Genomic DNA, 22,548 nt, shown 5'->3' on the forward strand with positions numbered 1-22,548 from the left:
TCCAAAATGTTCCTGTAAAATCTCTCAGAGGGACTATTAAAGAGTACATCAACCTACAGGGTTTGCTTGTTTCTCTGGTATTCACTTATACAGAGGTTTTTCATGTAATTTTTTCCAAGTCATTTAAATATGCCTATATTATATATGTATATTATATATGTGGATTCCTACACTTAGTATAGGTTTCACATCCTATGCTGTTAAAATGCTACTCATATATTTTTACAGAAAGTTCTTAATGATATCTAAAATAATGAAAAACTTCCCATTTGTCTATAGCAAATATCCTCTGCACATTAATATTCTAAAATTTCCTGAAAAGTTATAATGATATCTAAGAAATAAGTACACTCCTCATTTAAAAGCTGAATTTGTCAATATTATCATTTTAATTGTTCATATTTTTAACCAATGTAACTTAAAATTTTAGTTATTGCTCGTGGAAAAAAGTCTTTTTGAATAAATTTTCAGTTGTTCAAGTATGGAAATGGTACAATTTATGAATTCCAAAAGTTCTTTCCTAAACTAAAAAATATAATTTGGTGTTTAAGGATAATCATGAGAATTCTGGATCTGCCCACAGAACATGCATTTTGTTAATTTCCAATCAATATTCCTTAAGAGTAATGATGTTCCCTCTCTCCAAAAGCCTTTTGAATATTAACTCAGGACTTACTTCATCCAGCCGTCGTTCTGTTCCCAAGGCCAACAGGTTGTTGTATTCCCTTTCAAGAATCTGCCGTGCCTGTTGAAATCACATTTCATTTAAAAATTCATACAGATTACATTTATCTGAAAATGCATCACAAACTATTTTTTAATTATGGAGTTTTGAAGTATTTAGACAACATGTCTAAAGTCACTGTAGATGTTAAGCTTTAATTACTATTTAGAGCAATTTATTTTGTACAGTAGAGGACTTTGCTTAAATGTCTGAGTCCAAGAGACTTCAACTCCACTTTCTTACTTTATTCCAACTGATTATTTTGTGTAATTTTGAAATACTCAAAAAGTGAAATGAAGAGTGAAGGTGGCCTATGAATGTTACCAAAAGTTTCTCTCAAACCAGCAAATGTTCATAATTCAAAGAAATTTTAGATATTAAGAATTCCTGGGCCCTATCTTTTAACATCTGATTTCTTTTAGAGTGTTGGTTGGAGGTTTTATTTTTAATGCAGATGGAATTCCACTGATTCGCTTAATTCCAGACTTTAGAATTGCTGTCGTACCCAGAGCTAGGGGCCTGTATAGGGCAGGTCTGTAACTAGAAAGGTCCCCCCGCCCCCGGAAGGCAGACAGACAGCCACCTGTCAGGGACATTGTTTGGGGGAGTCTGGCATTCAGCTGGGACACTGGGCCACATAACATAACCTCCAAATCCTTCCCTATTTAATGTTTTCCTTTCTTCTAAAAGGAAATCCAGTTGAAATTAAAATTAGTTTGAAAAAAATAAAATTAGTTTGAAATTAAAAACCCAGTTAAATATTTCAAAGATTGAGCTTACTTTTTTAACTTTTATTAATACATGTATAGAACGTAATGTTTATGTGTCTTGTGTGGAGTCAGTGCATTGACGTTTTAATTCCCTTTCTCTTCTCTCCTTCCTGTTCTGTCTTTTGATACTCTAACCATTTGAGAAATATCTATTTCCCTACTTCCTATTATGTGTCTTTTACTTTCTCTTTATTTATAAATTGGGGTTCTCATATAAGAGACACTATGTGATATTTAAGCTTATGTATCTGATTTATTTCACTTAATATTGTGATCTCACGGTGCATCCATTTTTCTACAAATGACTCAGGTTTATCTTTCCTTGTGGCAGACTAGTGCCCCACTGTGTGTATAAATATCACATTTTTCTTATCCAATCATCTGTTAGATATATAATTTGCTTCCAAGATTTAGCCATATGAATTGTGGTAGTATAAAGATGAATATGCATGCTTCACTAAAATACTTGGCTTTTAACACTTTCAGAAAGGTTTCAAAGGGAAATAGCTCAGTCAAATAGAATTTTTAGTTTTTGTATTTTGGGGAATCTTTATGCTGATTTCCATAGTGTTGTACTATTTTCACCAAGAATCATAAATATAACACATAAAAAATGTCAGGCACAGGTTAGACAAGAATCATATTTTCACATCCATATGGACAATAAGCAATTTGATCTCATAGAAGTTGAGTGCTAAACAGAATCCAGAAAGCTCCCAGGGAGGGAAAAATAGATGAAAGTTGATTAACCAGTTGATCAGGCAATACTGTTATAGTTAACAAGAACAAGAATTTCTGTTGTGCTATTGTACAGTAAGGTCACTGAAGACAACAGTAACCTATTGCACATTTAAAATGTTAGAAAATTTAGGAAGTTGCACCATAGAAAATACTATGTTTGTGAAAATAGCTATGTTTAACATATTGTATATACATGTATAAATGCATCATGTTATTCATTGGTATGTAAAATTTACATGTTTTAAATACCAATTAAGATAAATTTAATTTTTTAAAATCATGAACACATGGCCACAATTTTTTTGTAATTTTGTTGTATTAACCAAGATCCAGTGAGACTGCAGCACGGAGGGGCTTGCCTGGGTGTTCTGTGTTGGAATCTGTAGTAACAAAGCTAAGCTGCTGTAGTCAAAGTTCTCATCCAGGGCTATAAGTGAACCATGCACACCGCTTTCAAGAATGTTATTTGCATATTCTCTAAGTCCAATTGCTTGTATCCAGCGAATAACTCGATCATTGCTCCACACCAACACGTCTAGGAAAAGAGATGCAACATTTTAGATTGCAGAAATTTGCATAGTAACAAAACTGCTGGCTGAAATGAGCCACAGATTTATCTACTTCTACTGCACCTGACTCTCCTCTATTGTATTCATGTACGTTTCTAATAATTATTTAAGTCTCCAGAAGTTGTCATTTCTAGTATGCTTATTATCATCACATGAGACCAGGTTCATACTGCAGCCTGAGGGGTCCACCTGAAATTAACATTTCTACCGCCAGATGGAGACATTTCTCACTTGTGTCAAGTCAATAGTAAACAAGGCAAAATCGCTTCTAATACTGTTCTTCATCAGAAGTGTTCACTAAGAACAACTAAAATATTGCGTAGTGTCTACACCACATCTAGTTACTAGTTGCATCTGAAGTAATATTTAAAATACAATAGTAAGGTAATACGGAGGCTCAATAGATGGATATCGAGTCTAGTATTGTCAAATCATTATTTCCTAGTTACACACTAATGCAAAATTTAAGCACTCAGTCAAGTCATGGTTGATATTATTGTATTGAGCTCCAAGATACATTTTATTTTCTAAAAAGAAAACCTCAAGATTTCTCTTAAGAAGGTATTTATAGAAAAAAAAAAACCTTAGCAAAATACATTCTATGATTTATTTTCCTTCATATATTCCCCTTTAGAAGTTGGCAGAACATGGCATAAATATCAAAAGGAACAGAGCGTTCCATAGAAAAAGGATTTTAAGGAAAAAAGGTAAAAGAAATTAAAACATTTTTATATCTGTAGAAAAGTTTTATATAAATGATCCTTTTAAAATGAAGTCATTAGAATCTTCCCTAATACAAGACAACTAGTGTCTTTCTGAAAAGGAAGACTTTGGGAGCAAGGAACCATTTCACATATCTGTAGTCCTCTGACTCCTTGGGAGGCTGAGGTGGGAGGATCACTTAAGTTCAGGGACTGGAGAGCAGCCTGGGGAACACAGTGAAACCTTACGTCCAAAAACGTGGAGTGGGATTTGCGAATTGGCACACACATGTGGAAAATGCCATGTCAATTGATGCCTCTACAACCCAAAGAACACTAGTTATCCACAAGCCACCAGAAGCCACGGGAGAGGAGAGAAACAGACCATGCTTCACAGTCTTCAGAACCTCCAGCTTCCACGTGGTGAGACACTAAATTCTGAAGTCATCCAGTTTGTTGGATTTCACTACATCAGCCCAACTAATCTAACATATATGATATCTTATTGTAGTTTTAACAAATAACTCACATTATGTGGTAGAAATACCTATTTTTCAATCATCCCATTTTTGCTGTTTGTATTTTAGATGTCCACAAGAGAAGCACACAAATGTGTTGTATTTTCCCATTTACTGTGAACACCCAATTCATTTCTATTATATTTTCTGCTTTAAAGTCATATTATGATATTGAAAGAATCACAGCAATTTTGTATAGCATTTGCATATATATCTCCATTACCTCTAACTTTTTTATGTTCTTATATTTAAAATGTGTCCAGTATATACGGCATGCCAATGTTTTCAGTTTTTCCCTTATGCTTTGAATCATTGGTCCACACACATTTTATATTATGAATCACATATTTGAAATTCAAACTATCATTTTTTGTCATTTATATATTTCGTCTACTCTCTTCCTTGCTTTTTATATTTAAAAATTGTATTTTACCACTTATCATATTGGCTTTTGATATTTACACTTCATATTATTACAGACATGTCATGTTTAAAGATGAATTAAGTTCCTGAGACTAGATCATAGATTGAACAGATCGTTAAATGAGGAATTGTATCATGTATGTACATTAAAATAATCATACCAAAAACATCACTCAAAGAATCTCCAACTTGATGAATTTGTTTTTATTTGCATAACTCTTTCATACAATATAGTGTCACAGAACATAAAACTGTAGCTATACTGTATTATACAGTATAATTATCAAAATTTACAGTGTCACATAAAATGTGTACTGTATGAAAAGAGACTTTGAAGTTGTATAAACAAAATGTATACAACTATACAAAAAAGATGGCTTGTAAATTGTTGAAGCAATGGATCTTAAGTCTGAACAATTACTAAACAGGCAGCTCATTAAATGAGGACTATATATATATATATATATATATATATATATATATTCTGGTAGTTTTTGGTTGGGCTTATTGTATTTACTAGAGTCTAGTAAAAATTAAGTCTTCTCTCATTCCCTGGATAATACAAAGACCATCAAATAATTTTTTTCATTTACCTATTACTGCTTTTTCAATGACAGTTGTTTTGACTGTAAATTCTATGCAAAATTTAACTCTGAAGTTTTTATTATTTTGCTGCTATTATCATCATCATCATTATTATTGTATTATTTTGGTACTCAGGATCAAACTCATGACCTTGTACTTGCCAGGCGGGTGCTTATACCGCTGAGCTAAACCCTGGCCCTGTGTTGCTATTGTTAAATGTGGTCACATATTTCTTTACATCCTGTAAACATTCGTTTTTTTTTTTTTTTTTTTTTTTTTTTTTTTTTTTGTTACACTGTCCCTTCTGCCTGTAGAAGTAATATGTTAAGAATATAACTCAGTGGACATTTCAAGAAGTACAAAGTATAAAAATTTAAATTAAGAACTCAATAAAGTTGCTTAACAATTACTCATTGTAATATTTCTTTTTCTATTTGTGTTTTTTCTTGAAGCATTGCTCTGATTTTGTTGTTTTGGAAATATATTAATTCTGCTTTTAATACTGATAAAGCATGGTTTTTCTTAGGAAAAAGTAATTAGTTTGAGCAAATATTTTAAGGACATCATTTCATTTTCCTGTACACTTATCTTCACTGTGCAATACCAGGTACCTTTATGTTTGTCTTTTGAAGGTAATCCAGGAGTTTAATTTGGCAAAATATTAGAGTCTAAGATTTTGTATGTGGGAGGATGCTTAGTTTTCGGTAACTTTTACCAACATTTGTCTAGATGTGCTTTACTTCCTGTTTTCTTTTAAATGTTGCCTAAAATGCACAAAGTATCTTGAACCTGTGGCTTACTAGTTTCTCTTTTTCTGTGTTCTTTTTCTTTTTAAGGAATTTCTCAGTGTCTGCTTAAATAGTGCTTCATTCTCTTGTACCTGTTTTTATTTACTCCAATTATACATATGTTAAACTGTGCACCATATCCAACACATCGCTGAAGATTTGTTTTATAGCATTTTAGCCTTTGATTTTAAGATTTCAGGGCAGATACTCTCAAGTGAATTTTTATTTCACTAAACTTCAACTTTTAAGCAACTTTATTGAGTTGTTAATTTAAATTTTTATACTTTGTACTTCTTGAAATGTCCACTGAGTTATATTCTTAACATATTACTTCTACATGTATTTTTAAAATGTTCTACTTTGTCATTTGTTTTCTTAATATATTAAAGTAGTAGTTTTGAAATACAAATTTGAAGGTTAACTACTATAACTTTATATTTTTGTGTTCTATTTTTGCCCTCTTGGTTTTTCTCATTTTGTTCATTTTTAAGGTTGAGTCAGCTTTTATCTTGTAGTTCTGTACCTACTAGGAGTTCACAAATGTCTCAGGAAGGATGCTGTATACTGCATGTCACACATAGCAGAAGATTCTGGTTTACTCAAGGCCTGGAAGTGTTAGCAACTCTGAATTCTACTCCTGATCCTCTATTGCTCTGTGGACAGGAAGAAAGAAGTAAAGAAAACAGATTTGGCCTTTACCTCAATGCAATTATTTTTTGTCCCAGATCATAGCTTCTCAAGTCCTGTTGCCTCCTTCCTATGAACCTCAAATAGCTATTTATTGGATTTTCCCAGTCTTTCCCTTTGTTCTTGTTGAAAGTCTAGTCTTAGCAGACTTGTAAGTCTAGATTCACAGTCAGAAGCAGAAATTTTTTCAAATTACTTTGTGTTGTTTTTGTCTCTGCCATGCCACAGTGCCGATGAAGTATTTGTTTATGAATCTGCAAGCTACGAGCATTTCATATTTCTCTATGAGCTCTCTGACTGTGGCATGAAAAATCTCATTTCAAAAGACAGCTCCTGGGGCTGGGGATTTAGCTCAGCACCATAAGCACCTGCCTTGCAAGCAGGCAGTTGTGAGTTTGATCCCAGTACCGATAAACAACAACAACAACAACAACAACAACAACAACAAAAGACAGCTCCTAAATCTCTTTTTGGAATTAGTATGAAAAACATGTGAGCAATGAACATTTCTCAGTCTTACTGTGATGACCTGATCCATCCAAAGCAGAATGAATTTCTGTAGGAAGTAGGATGCTTATCCTTCCCTATGTCTTCAGCAAAGCAAAAGAGTTTCTTATTGACCCTTTACATATATATATATATATATATATATATATATATATATATATAATGTACATACATAATATATGTATAGTACATATATAGTATATATTATATATAATGTACATAAATTTTAGGTTTATGTCTTACTAGATGAATTCTGAATTGTAGGTTTTCCTTTCAGGTTGCATTAATTTATTTGAAGTCTTTTGTCCTCAGGAAATGGGCCATGAATTGGTCTGCAGTATGTGTTTTTTGCATTATTTGCTACTGTTGACAAAAATATATTCTTTCTAACTATTGGTTATGCTGTACTTGAATTTAAAAAGCAAGCAAGCACCTATGTATGGGTGACAGTTTACTTGATTTTGCTAAATACTGTATTTCCTTTAAACTAATAGGTTAATACTTTCACAAAAACAATTGAAATGGTCTAGTTACCTTTGTGGATAGGAAGCATTTGTGCTTTTTTAGAGCTGGGTTTATGTTAGAAATGTGAGACATTAAGTGATCATTACATGTGTAGAACTTTTAGGTTAATAAAAATTTCCATTGCCATATGTGTAGTTAAGAGAGATCAAATATATAAAATAATACTTATGACAAAGTGCTACTCCAAACTTTTGTCGTTTATTTGGTAAATAAGATCCCTTTAGAAATCTGGTTCCAAGAAAAATGTATACCCTGACTTTAATGCTTTGTTTGATCTAAACAGTAAAGGGCTAGGGCTCAGTGTTGACAGTTTCCTAGCAACAAATTAAATGTTAGTACATTCTCAATAATTTCTTCAACTTCAGGAACTTGTTTTTTAAGGTCAAAGTTAATTAACAGTTCTGATAATAACAGAGACCTCCTTCCTCAGTCACAGTTGAGAGCTATTCTTGTAAATGCCATCAGATCAAATTTAGGTAATGGGCTATTTAGGAGCTCACACAGCTACTTATATGGTGTTGTTTTTATGTAATCATCCTGACTCACGGAAGTTCCTCCTTAGGATCACACTCTAACTAGCAATCCACAGATGAAGTATTTGAGATAGAGCTGAATGGGTAATTCTTTTAGGTTTTTTTCCCATATATAAGGATGTCATATAGTGAGAGTAGGCATAATGAAATATAACTGGAAAAATACAAAGGAAACTAGAAAGTGCTATCTTCATAACAAAAGAAAAACTCTTTTGTTATGACAAATATATACTTCCATCTAGGGTCTGTCTTTGAATCATTAACTCTCAAATTTCAATCTAACTGAGGAACAATGCACTGAAAACAACCCACCGTTTCATGGGACCCCAAAGTACAGTTAAGTCAAATAACTCAGGTTTGATAAATGCGAAACATTTTGTTGCTCTTCAGTAAAGAGTCAATTGAAATGTTAGGGAAAAAATCCATTATGTGTTCATGTACTGTATGATGAATCATATATAGAGAATATTTTTAAAAGTCATTTTCCTATAGATTCAAGCCCAGGTTTTAGAAACTGATGTAGTATCCCAACCTTGCCAGAAATAATATTAATTTCTGACATTGTTAATTACAAATGAAAATTATGGATGCCAAAAGTGATTGTAAATATGGAATAAAGCAATGTTAAACTTTAATATTGAAAAAGAGGGAGTAGGATGTAATATATACTGTTTTCTTGTCTATAGTGAACCCCCAAAAGAAGTTGAGATTCATGCCTAAGTGAATAGTTAATGTTGAAATTCTCAGTGAACTTGAGGAAATGCATCAAATTTTAGATATGAGGGAAGGAAAATATAATAGGTAAACAATTTGGTATCCAAAAGTTTCCTAAATTTTTTGGTTATCTTTCTCTTAGCAGGTTTTTTTTTTTCTTTTAACAATATAAGTGGATCAATGAATTTTACAAAAAAAGTGCTAATACTTATATTCAATAATTTACTCCTTCCTTCACCAAAAATAATAAAGACCCAAAGGTTTCTAACAACAGAATCTAACACATTTCTATTTTTAAGCCATTCCTTCCCCTGAATACTAAGGTACTTCTCAATATTTAGATGGCTGTGTGGTTTGATATTGTTTTTAGTGTCTCCCAATGTCCGTGTCCTGACAGCATGAGCTGCAGTGTGTCGATAAGGGAAAAGCTAGGGAGTGGAAACCTAATGGCTGCACATAGATCCACTGACGGAACTGCTGAGTCCTCAGGAATTGAGATTAGGGCCATTTCCACGGAGCCTTTGGTACTTCTCACGACTGCTATAAATGGCTGCTCTCTGACACTCTGTGCAGCAAAGCACTTGTGTGCAGCCCCATGTGCTCCCATTGCTCTACTCAGATGGGTGAAAGAGCCAAGAAGGAGCCCACACAAGACCCCATGGCATGATATCCAACTCCCAAAACTGAGACACGCATAACTTTTTTCTTTATAAAGTTAGCTGGTCTCAAGAATTTCATTGCAATACACAAAGGTAACACAATGATTAATTATTAAATACAGAACTTTTCAATATCTACTATATGGAGTGTTTCATTATTCAAATTGAATGTGTTTGCACACAGTTTCAGCAATTCAAAATTATTCTGAGCTAAAAATTATTAGTGGACTAGTTTAGATTATAGGAGCAAATTCTTATACGACTGAGTGTGGTGGCACATGTATCTAATCCCAGTATTGGGGAGGCTGATATAAGAGAGCTGTCACTAGTTCAAGTAACATAGTGAGTTCAAGGGCATCCCAAACTACATCACGAGACCTTGTTTCATAAAAAATAGATAACTAATATTATAATCGGAGAACAAACTCCCATTCAAAAAAGACTTGCTCCCAAATGGGATAGCATCTGTAATGCAAAATTGTCTTTTTTGGTTTATAATTAAGAAAATAAATGACACAAACAAATATGAAGTTTAATGAGTACTGCAACATTAATAGAATTTTAGTTTCAAAAAGTGAAGACTTAAAACTCCAAAGAAAAGGCATCTGATATGAGAAAATATTTACTTGTTACCTTTTATTTCATGTTGGCTTGCTTCTCGTCTCCTCTCTAGTTCTTTTCTATCATAATTCAACCTTTTTAAGCACATAATTCCATACTGTAAACTTGTTCTGTTTGTTTAAAGAAAAAAAACATGTAAAAGTTATACAAAAGGTAAAGAAGATTTTTAAATGAAGGTACTATATTATTTCTTAAGGCTTCAGTTTAATAAACAACAGTTGCAATTTAATTTTTTTAGTATTAGAAGGAAATACATTCCAACCACAAAATGTTTCTAAAAAGTAGGAAACCTATTTGTGAGATAAGAAAAGGATAGTTTTGGAAGTGGTTGTCACTTACCAATTTGTCTTTCTATTCTATTCAGCTATTTTTGCATAACATGTTAACAAATTAATATTTTATTCCTTTGAAAAGAACATAATGTCCCTTTATGGATATAGAAAAGAATTTATAGAAAATATACTCTTCTCTTAATCTGATGAGAATACTAATAAATATGAGTAAATAATATGATACAGAATAAAATACTACAATGAATAGCCAAAATTTCTAAAACAGAAGTATATAAGAAGCACAAGTCTGCTGCTGCTGTAAACATGTGGGGTGGATACTGTGGAAGAGCAGAAAATTGATCCCTAAAAGATCAAGTAGCAGAAAAGGCTTAAAGAAGAAAGTAGAGTATCATGAACACCAGATTGCACGTGGCATTTCAGAGGTCTGATGATAGTCAGGGACATCACTGCAGGAGGTAAAGAGAGGCAAAATTATACATGGAGGATGAGGGATTGTTAATGAAAGTCTTGGATCTTGTGTGTGAAATACAACTAGGAATATGAGAGTTAGTGGGCAGTTTTTAGAAGGAGAGAGAGTAACAACAAAAAGTTTTGTTTAGGGGAAATAATCTTATATAAAGAAAAGGATATAGGATACTACATAATCCCCAGAAACAAGGAAACTCGTGACAGTGTCAGAGTCATGAATATGAAAAGAAAACCCAGAGACCAGAGACATCCATGGAGAAGAAATAAGAAGAATAATGTTATTAACACTAAAGTCTGTGATGAATGTGATTGGAAAAATATCTTCTGTTTGAAGAGTAAAGACCAATTACTGTCATTGGTTATTATGTGCGTAGCAATATATACAAATTTAGAACAAACTGGAGGGATATACTTAAATGTTGGATGGATTTCTAAGTCCTACACTTTAGTAAGAATAATGCTGAGCCAGATATTTCAAAGTCAGAGAGAGACACACAGAGACACAGAGAGACACAGACAGTGACAGAGAAAGGGGGACAGAGACAAAGACGGGGAGGGGGACAGGCAGGAGGAGGGGAAAGGGATGAAGAAGGTGAAGGGGAAGGAAGGAGAGAGGGGAGGAGAGGAGAGGAGAGGAAAGGAGAGGAGAGGAGAGGAGGGGAGGGGAGGGGGGGAGGGGAGAGGAGCGGAGAGGAGAGGAGAGGAGAGGAGAGGAGAGGAGAGGAGAGGAGAGGAGAGGAGAGGAGAGGAGAGGAGAGGAGAGGAGAGGAGAGGAGAGGAGAGAGTTTACATTAGGTAGGTAGATGTGAGCCAACCTGTATCTTTTTAAGTTCTTACATTGATGCTCTCACCTTGGGCACCTCAGAATGTGACTGCATTTAAAGAAGTAAATAAATGGAATCATCAGGGTTGGCCCTGATCTAATAAGACTGAATGTCCATATAAGAAGAGGGAATTTGGAAAAAATACCAGGAATGCACATTCACAGAAGAAAGAACACACATGAATGTAGAGAGAAGTAGCCATCATCAAGCCAAGACCAACAACCTCAGAAGAGACCAGATATGGCGATGCCTCTATCTCCAACTTACAGCTATGGAATGTAGAGTGTAAAGATTCTGGGCTTTAACACAGCACTTGTGATAAAAATTGCAAATTTCTTTTTATACATGATATATGATACAGAATTTGAAAAAAAAAGCAGTTGGGTTTTATTTACCTGTGTCCTCACAACAGTTTAGCTACACATGCAGATAGTTTTTTTGAAAATTAATATACAAATAATAGCACTAAAAGACCATTAAAAGTAAAAAAACCCCAGTATTATTCATGGAAGACTTCTTGCTCAAATTTTTTGTAGCATATCCTTAAATCATATTGATACTCCATAAATTTATAGGGTAACTACTACATATATTTTATTGTTCATAAATAATTTTCTAATGCAAATACCCAGATTTATAAAATTAAAAATTTGATATTCCCTAAATATCCAGTCATAAAACTACCCCTGTGCATTATGAATAACTCTATGCATATATAGTCTCATAAACTTTGGGATATTATACCAATAGAGTCCCACCTTAAGGAGAAATGTTTGAAACACTATTTGAACATATTTTTGAAGTATATGTACACAGTCATTTTCATTGGTACATATTTTCTATCCCCTAAACATCTATTTTGTGTTTTAGTAAAATGTATGTTACTTATCATTTCATTTCAATTATTGTTTGGCAAAACCTACCGATGGAAACTGTCCACCATTTTTAAATGAACACGAAGATCTTTCTTTGTTAAGTGATCTAACATTCTTGCATCAACCAAGCATTCCATAAAGTAACTTCTGTACTGAGGTAACCCCAAACTGGGGAGCCATTCATTTCCAATCCATTCATGGTTCATATCTCCGTAAGCCAGGGTCTGTAGAAAAACCGGACACTAGAATTTTTTTATAGCAGTCAAGTTTCTTAACCAATGAAATTAGATGGTAATTGAAGGATATGATATGCTCCTTAATATACTTGATATTTAATTTATATATAATTGTACAAAAATTTATACATATGATTATAAAAATTTTATATAAATATAAATAATATGTGTAACAAGCAAATATTTTATTTTTTGGCACAAAAATGGAACCTTAAATATATCTATGAAGTTACTCACATTTTGGCAATATTTTACTTTTCACTTTGTATTTGAAAAAGGAAGTACATTTTGTCTAAACATATATTTTGTTAGTAAAGAAATTAGAGCTGGAAGCATATTATGAAGCTTGAGTTGAGATTTTATCTTGATAGGTTTATTTTATTTATAATCTGTTGGCCAATACTGCATGACTTCTTTGTCTTCAATTGTTAAAGTGTGAAAAGTATAATAGCAAATCTTGATGTGGAATAGAAATCTCAGTAAGTAAATGCTGAAAGAACCAATAACATTCGACAGAACACTGAAGTTTTACATCAATATTAATGTTTCCTAGTAGAGCATGTAGCCACCATTCTATAAAGATTACTGAAATGAATCAAAGTATTTTCTAGAGATCAACCAATTTAGAGTGTACATAAAAGCAGGGCATGATGAAAAACTGACAGATAACCTAGTGATTTAACAATAATAACTAATTTTGCCAAAAGCTGTCCAAAACAGTTAAAGTAAAAAATCAACCATTATCATCAAATTCATTTTTGTAAGGTATTTTTCATACACTTTCTTTTTTCAGATCATTTTCTTTATTAATACACTTCTAAAAAGTGCATAACGTTCATATTCTTTGTGGAAAATTGGTATATATACATACTGCATCTCAGTTTCTCTTTCTATCCCTTTCCTCCCCTCCATTATTATTTTGTTAGTTTTACAAGGTTTCCTATTTAGGTCCTTATCGTATTAAGAATGTACAAGTGCAACAATAGCAAGTGTATCTATTGAAAATCGAGGTGCTCCTCTTATTTCAAGAATAATGAAATTCACGTCAATGTCAAATTTAACGCAATATGAAGCTACCAAGATGTTTCTTATATTCAAAAGTTTGAACCACAGTGACTCTAACATTCATATATCCTTTCAGTTATCCAAAATATAGAGACGTTGGAGAAACTGTTCAGCTTCTTTGAAGATGTATGTGTATTTATATAAAGTGAGAAGCTATATCCTATGGCTTCTTCGTAAATGGAAGTGGCTTTTGGCCTGTGGTCTGTGGTACCTATCTCTGTCCCTCCAATCCACAGCCACATCAGCTTTACAGGACACCTTAATGCATAGGAAACTCCAAATCAATAATTATGTAAAGACATTTACATCTATATTCAACTTGAGTGATCCTGATTAAATACACTCAAGAATGACTTCAGAGACATTTGAGTTACAAGTCATTCTTTGATTTGAGGGAAGTCATGAAATGGAACACATGCTGTTCAAAAAGACTTCTAATCTCAAAAATTATACAGATTTAAGTATACATGTTAGCCTACTTATTGAGATATATGAAGAATAAAAGTGTGATTTATGGTAGCTTCCTAATTTCTATCCTCATAATCTAAATAATAGTTGACTTAAAGCATATGAATTTCCTACCTGGGCCCAGCTTCCTTCCTCAGATTCTTTCTGTGTTAGCAGCATGAAATGATTAATAAAGCAAGTAAACAGAAATTAATTTCAAGAAGTATAGCAAAATTTTTCTAGCAGAAGCAAATTTTACATAAAGTGTTAATTGTCATGACTTAAGCAGGTAGGTTTGCAGGTTCTTGTATTAAGGATAATCAATTTCCTACAACAAGATCAATAACAGGGCAACAGTAGGTTTTTAGTGATTTAACTTTAAATATACACACGTGACATTTAATTTTCGTGACTTATGAACACTCGCTCTGGTTATTTCAAACGTGCAAAATACAAATTTCTGATTGCATATGTACACACATATGCTAGGGAAATTTTATATAAAGTAAACTCACGAGGTAAAATTAGTGACTGTAGCTAACAAACCTTTGTTGTAATCAAATAATTTTTTCAATCAGATTTTATTGGTACATTTTTAACTTTGATTGGTACATTTTGATGCATCATAGAGAATTTGCACTCATAATGATATAACTGTTTTTCCCCATTTCCTTCCTCCTAAGGGAGGAGAGGAGAGAGGGAAATGAAAGAAGGGAAAATAGAAAAAAGAAATGAGAAGAAGGAAAACATGGAATCCAATAGATTTTAATAATGGCCAGCAAGACAAAACAAAACAAAAAAACCCAAGTATACATAAAACTGAATTTAAAATAAAATTAGCATGGGATATTTGTATTTTTATTTACCATCATTTTCTAGATAAATTTTCAATTACCAATCAAATGGGAGGGTTATTAAATTAAGAAGTTTCTAAATATAAAATATACAATACATTCAACTTGGTTATTTTATATGAAAAATGGCTGTGTATAACATTTCTTTTTAAAAAACTGACTACTAGAGAACTCCCAAGAAGTTATTTTTTCTTGAATGCTGAATGAACACAACCTTTTTTTCTTGGTCAAGCTCTGTATCCAAGATGCAACAGCACAGAAACTCCGTAGTGGTTTTAGAAATAAATATTTATTTTATTTATTAATTTTTCTATAGCAGGTTTAATTTGGCTTTGCAACATGTCACCTATGAGTTTGCTCAATACTGTGATATTCATTTTTAAAATTTTCCAGTGTTGCAAAGGGAATTGAAAAGGTATACTAAATTACTGATGCTTGTTTGTATATTACAGTGATGTTTACGTTGCAGAAATCTAACACTTATTTAAAAATGAGGACAAGGAAAGTAAAATAAAACTATAATAAAATGTTAGTTATCACTGTATGAACTCCCCATATCTTACTTCTCCAGTTTATAGAAAGTGACTTAGATTTTTTTGCCCAAACAGAAGCAAAATAACTTTTATTCAGGTTCAATAAAGCTGTGAAGACTAACCGTTTTGGCTGGAGTTGCAAGATTTTCCATTTCTTCGTGAGTCACCCAAACGTTGCCTGAAGGCTAGTGAGGAGCCCAGAGGGAAGCGGCAGAGTCCAGGAGGTAAGCAGGGTAAAGAGAAAGGCAGTGCCTCTGTGAGTCCAACAAACCCAAGCTCACCACAGTGCCCTTGCTTGGCAGCATGCATAAGACAGCAGGGCAGGTTTGCTCAGCCCTGCCTTCCTCTTCTACTCAAAAGGATCAAATAAGTAGAGACATGCTGTGAAGCTCACGGGAAAAGTGCTAGCCTTAAAAGCATGCTTCTGTAACCATAATTACCATTAGGAAAAGGGCATGGTCAACATTTGCAATTCAAAGTTTATGTGACTATTACTTTTGTAATATGAAGAAGTGATTATAGAAGAATGGAATTCTATTTTTTTTCCCTTAGCAAATGATAGTGCTTTGTTACATGATTAGCTATTTTTATTCATTTAATTTGGATTCATCAACATCATTGGAAAGAGAAAAATAATTGCCAATACAAAGCCATAAGCACCATAATAACGTCTAAAATCCAGCATCAGCTTTTTCCATACAATTTCTTCCTTTTACAATAAAAATATAATGCTTCTCTGCATTCATAGAGAAAAATAAGTGAGATCAGATTTTTTACTTAATCAAAGCTATAATTCATCTTTAATAAATACTGTCAAATTGTAAAACCCAGGTATTTTCTTATTCTTCAGCAGAATCCTGTTGCAAGAAGACAGTGTAAAAAGAAATTTCGTCTATTCCATCATGAAGCCCCATTTACTTTCTAGATAGACCTGTCCCTATGATCATTTCATAAATGTGTCATAAATAATAAACAGTTTCTAATCCAAGGTCTGTTTAACAAATGTAAGTCAGGTATATTACACTGACCACTGGAGACTACATTTTATTAAATCTTAGGTTTTCACCGGGAAGTCTTCATGAACACTGAAAGGCTGTCCAAATATATTGATGAAATTTACATCCTATGTGTTACTTGTTATTTGTTTCAGAGTTGAATGCAGCAAAATTGTCACCGAAATATCATGTCAGCACTATAATTCACCTGAGACTTTTCTACCGTTCACATAATGTCATGTTTGATTGTTTGTACTATAAATAATATAAACCAATATAACTTTTAAAATGTACATAAATTAAATTGAGTATAATTTGATGGAAGTGAAATCTCATAAATGACATGTATGTGTCATTTATATATACAAATATATAATATACATGTATATTTTTGACACATGTAAATATAGGGCAAACACATTTTGGTAGAAAAGATTCATAATTATAAACCATGAAAATTTCAAACATAAGGATATATATATTTATCATTCTGTCTTAGAATTTTGACTATATACAAAAGTTTCCTTTTAAGATAAACCTATATTCACTTATAAAATATATGTAGACTACAAGAGCCATTCATATCATTAAAACTCTTCCATTCTGTTTTCAGATTTTGGGAGTGGGGTTCATTACAAACAGAATGTTCCATATAAACATATGAAACATTAAATCATTTGGAAGATAATGTTTTCATTTAAACCCATATTAAAAAGCACTTTCTAGTCGCCTGTCATATTCTATTAACACAATGCTGTGCCTGACTGTTTTTTTGTTTATCAGTGAACTTCAGTGATGATTATTTGAGAAAAAGTTAATTTAAGCTGGTCTCGTTTTATGTTTATTTCTGCAGTTTCTACCATGCTTCTGAATCTGAATTATGAAGAGCTTACTTCTTCCTTAAGAAACTTGTCTAGTCAGATCTCATAGCCCAGTATTATCTCATGTATCATCTCTTATAAGGATTTCTTATCCTTGAAGCCTGGGCGTGCCTCTCTCAGGATTCTGAGATGGATAAGAGGCTGATTTATGCATATTATTGTTTTTCAAAATGAGTGTCTATCCCGGGCAATTTGCTGAAATACGTGGGGCACACTATCAGGAGTTGTATGTCAGTTGTTGATCTTCGATGTTCACTTTTACTTGTGAAAAGCATTCTGTTTGCTATAATCATGCAAAGTAAACCATCAAATATCTGTGCAACTCAAAAAAAGTAGATATGAGTTGAGCTTTAACATGCATAGTTTATGAGTAAGTCCACATGTAGCATGTGAATCATTCAATCTCATTGTTTTCTTGCATGAAGGAATGATTTAGAGCACTAGAAAAGATATCTCTAACAGAAAAGCTAACATGTACAATAGAATAGAATAGAAGAGTACAATACAATACAATACAATACAATACAATACAATACAATACGACAACACAGGAACAATGGTGCCTTAGGACCAAAGATGAATGAAATACAAAAAGTACAAAAAAAACAAAGGACTAATATAATCAAACTTAGTTATGTCTTCAGAGTGTCCCATACTATCATTTACTCATCGCCCTTGACACTCTGTGCTGCCGCCCTTACAGGGACAGCAGAAGTTAGTAGTCATTTGTTGACTAATATCTGTGTTAAAAAGCTGCAGTTACAACTACCAATTATCATCAAGAGGCTTGAATTGTAACAGTACCACCTTTTAGTAGCTACTGTAAGACACTTCTTAAACCTTTCTCAATTTCAGATCCTACATCTTAAGTACAACTAAAAGTTCATATTCCATAATAGAAAAAATACTGAGAATTTAAAACTATTTCTTAGTATTAACAAACACAGGACTCGGACCAAAATGAGAAATGAATTAAATCCCAGGAAATTAAATTTAAGGGAATATTCACTTTTAGGGTTGGCAGATGAAAGTTTGACCCCAACAATGAAAGCCTCCTTAAATTTTGTGCCTGAGATGCCTTGCTCTTGGTCAGGATGGAGTGAAATTCTACAAAGTATTGTACAATGGAACTTAGAGGATATTGTAAAGGATATTACATACTCACGTCCTTACCAATTTACAGTGGTACTTCAGTTCACGAACTTAAGGTTTCCCAAGACTGGTTGAAAACTGAATTAAATGAGAACTGAATCCAGTTTCCCCATTAGGTCAACACTAACTTTATCACTGGATATGACTTGGTTCTCATTCAGTTCAGTTTGTGAACAGAATCATGAAAAGAATTAAGTTTGAGAGCTGAGGTCCTGCTGTGACCCACACTAGCCGAGTTATGAAAGAAAAATAAGTATTAAAATGAACTTAAATAATTCATGAAAATTAATCAGGGGAAATAATTAGTTTGCTTGCTGTCAAAGATACAGGACAAGGCCATGGATACAGCTCAGTGGCAGAGTGAGTGGTTGCCTGACAAGTGCAATGTCCTGACTTTGATTCCTGGTATAAAAAAAAGATACAGCACAAGTAAATGAGCCAGGCCTCAAAATCATCCTAAATCTTATCTTATTAGAGTAATATCTGTTATTACCTAGGTCATTCTGAAGTACTATTAACTTTATAGGTAAATTATGAAGCAAAGTAACTTAAATTCATTTTCTACCTTCAAATGACCTGGATTCATATTTTTCTGCAATTGGACTTTATCGCTATAAGAGATGGTCTCACTATAATAAGACTGATTTTTATATGATCATATTTTACTTTATTTTATTAAAGGTAGAGACTTCGAAGCTGAGAAAAAGATGAACACAGGACCAGAGCCAACTGAAGAAATGCTACGAAACAGAAGAGAAGCTGGTGCAGTCCAGGAACCAGGAGGAGGTGCTTGTTGGGAACATAAACTCTGGGAAAAGCACATGCAAATGTGATCTTCGATGAATCACTTAAGTTTTCTACATCTGTTTTCCCTGTCCACAGAGAGTGGACATTTCTGTCTCATAGTGTGGACATGAAGTATGAAATTTAACACATTTAGAATGATTGATGACTTTCTTGATGTTGACTACTGTTGTAATTCACTGAGAAATTTTATTAAGCAACCTCTACTAAAACAACTCTTTCGTTCAATAAATACTCTTTATTCCCTTAATACACTGTGGTGACTAGTGCCTGTTTTATACATTTCCCTTCTGCACAAACTTGTTGGAATGCATAGTTACCAGGTATCATTTGTATCTGATATCAACCTACTTATTTCTATCCTATTTGCTTTTTTTTTCTTGTGATTAGGTAAATTCAACAAATTATAAAAAATAAAAATGAATTAAAAGCTGAACATGTATGAAGACTAAGTTGAATTATTTGAAAAGACCAGACAAAGAAAATCTTTGTCTTAAAAATGACATCAAAAAATGCACTTATATTGTTGTACAAAATGGGTGATTCACATACCAAAATTTATTTATAAGACATTTATGTTCTTAATACTGCTAAACTTTAATTGTCAAATTATACTGTTATAATTTTACCTTTTCCTGTCAATAAATATTGATTATATCATTGCCTAAATTTGGAATCAAAAAAAGGAGAAAGAAATAAAGAAAAAGAAAGAAAAAGAATAGTATCAGTGAGATTAAATATCCTCAAACCATGAGGAAAAACTGTAGTGTCAAAAAATTTCTGGATTCAAGTAGTTGTTCTGAGTTATGTGAAAGTCATATAAAAGCAAACTAGAGAAAGTGAAAATGCTTGGATAACTGTACTAAAAGTCCTAGATGAAATGTAATAATACCTTAATGTTCACATATTTTTACTCGAAATAAAGTTAAAGAATATAATTTTTTGATGATATCCCTCTTGAACCTAACTTTAATTAACTGATGGTGTCATAACTATCAATTAGGTAAGATTCTTCCACTGTAGCAGTAACTTGAATAATGGATAGAAGACGAGGGCTGGCCTGACGAAACAGCGAATGTGATCTTTAGATTTTCTTTTTGCGCTCTTGTCCATTCCATTAGACAAGAAACAAGGCAAAATCAGACTGAAGTTCTAGTGATGTTCCCCTATTCTGTTTTGATGGATAGTATCAGGTTCGAAAGTTTAGGCATCAGCTGAGAAGATAATGAGATTCATTATGACGCCCATTCTCGTTGACTTTTATCTACTTTTGAAGACCTACAATGTCTCCAATGTTTTGGTTTTGTCGGTTTTGTTCTTTACTATTTTGTTCAATTGTATTATAACTAATGATATAGGCAATTCTATTAGAGATAGCGGGAGGCATTATGGTAACCATTGATGATCACCTTGTATTATGTTTTTATATTATCTATTATGTCCACCCTTTTGACTTGACCGATTCTGTCCTGTTATGTCTCATTTGGTTTTACTCTCTTCCAAAAAAGCAATAAGAACCGTGGGAGCAATGAAACCCAAAATGTGTAATAGTCATTGTACAAAAGAGAGGAAAAGAAAATGCTCTAAACTATATAACTGCATGTATATTTAAGTGTATAAGATAGAAAATGATATCACAGAGTTTTATTGGATCATTGAACAGAACTGTTTGCAGTATCATTGTTGGAATGTCCACTCTACAAGCTTTAATTTTGTGACTTGAACAATTATTTTTAAGATGGCAATATGTAATCCATTAACTAGTGATTTCCTACTGTTCATTTTTTTCTTCTGTAAATCTGTATAACTTGTACCCTTTCACTTTTTTTTCTTTTCTCCTTAAATTAAAAAAAAAAAAAGACTGAAGTTAGCAAAACATCTCCACCTTATTACCCTGTTTCACTTTTGAGGACTTGTGTATAAACAAGAGGCATCTCGCAAGGTCAAACTCAGATTTTAACATGCAGATGGCCAAGGATAACAAAAATGCTCCTTTGATCTAAACTAATCGCAGTGTTCTCAGAGATAACATTTCTTTAAAACAAACTGTATCTGCATTGTCTAATTACAAATCCTAATATATGTGTTTGTGGTATTGAATATTGAACACAGGACCTTTACACTGAGCTATATCCCAAGTTGTTCTTTATTATTTTTTGAGACAGGGTCTCACTAAGTCACTAAATTACCCAGGCTGGACTCAAATTTATTTACAGTCCTTCCACCTCAGCTTGTTGGAGTGCTGGGATTACAGGCATGTTCCATAGTACTCCACTCTAATATGTGATTTTACATGCTATTTTTAATGTCAACCATTTCATTTTATGCATTAGCTAGAATTTGAAGTGGAATATTTTTTTGCAAAACCAATCATATTTGAAATATTAGAAATGAGCAAATGCTTCCTTGTAGATGGAGTAAAAAGAAACGACAACATTTAGCAGAGGATCCTTGAAATAAAAGATACAACTTAAAAAAATAAAATAAAAGATACAACTTACGTATCTTGTATCAGTATATGGAGGAAGGCATATATCCTCTGAATAAAAAGCATTTATATACTAATAAAAGATAAATATTTCTGCAGTTCTGTAAAGAAATTGAAGATTTTATAGATAATTCATATAAGTAATAGATCAATAAAAATAGTTTAAAATTTTAACTTTTATAGTAATTTTAAAACATAAATTTAGGCAATGATATAATCAATATTTATTGACAGGAAAAGGTAAAATTATAACAGTATAATTTGACAATTAAAGTTTAGCAGTAGTAAGAACATAAATATCTTATAAATAAATTTTGGTATGTGAATCACCAGTTTTGTACAACAATATAAGTGCACGGGCATATTTAATACAAAATTGAAATATAGAATAAGCAAGATGTCTAATTGTAGAGATTTAGCTGTATAAATTGTGGATTTTTCAAAAAGATATAAATTAAAAATATAGCATTTCAATATTTAATATGAGGAATATATTCACACTATGTTTTGAAAAAAGTACAAAATACTGTATTACTGAATTAATATATTTTTACAAAATATTAAAAAG

The 22,548-nt window shown here is 32.5% G+C and overlaps 1 protein-coding gene across 12 annotated transcripts in view; it reads right to left on the reverse strand.

The window, feature by feature from the left end:
• The window catches only part of Ppfia2 (PTPRF interacting protein alpha 2), a 435,633-nt gene that overhangs the window by 7,261 nt on the left and 405,824 nt on the right, over window positions 1-22,548 (reverse strand). For 7 of the 12 annotated variants that reach the window (XM_063255205.1, XM_063255210.1, XM_063255208.1 and 4 more), the window contains 6 exons: window positions 15,783-15,845; window positions 14,409-14,438; window positions 12,574-12,767; window positions 10,078-10,175; window positions 2,595-2,770; window positions 677-745 (listed from right to left, as the gene is read on the reverse strand). In XM_063255205.1, coding sequence (XP_063111275.1) covers window positions 677-745; window positions 2,595-2,770; window positions 10,078-10,175; window positions 12,574-12,767; window positions 14,409-14,438; window positions 15,783-15,845 — 630 coding nt within the window. The remainder of the gene's footprint in view (window positions 1-676; window positions 746-2,594; window positions 2,771-10,077; window positions 10,176-12,573; window positions 12,768-14,408; window positions 14,439-15,782; window positions 15,846-22,548) is intronic. The other 5 variants (XM_063255209.1, XM_063255207.1, XM_063255215.1 and 2 more) reach the window with 1 other exon arrangement.

The sequence above is a fragment of the Cavia porcellus genome, unplaced genomic scaffold (genome assembly GCF_034190915.1).
Source record: "Cavia porcellus strain 051 isolate PalLab524CR breed Dunkin Hartley unplaced genomic scaffold, mCavPor4.1 scaffold_8, whole genome shotgun sequence".
In the NCBI taxonomy this organism is placed as follows: domain Eukaryota; kingdom Metazoa; phylum Chordata; class Mammalia; order Rodentia; family Caviidae; genus Cavia; species Cavia porcellus.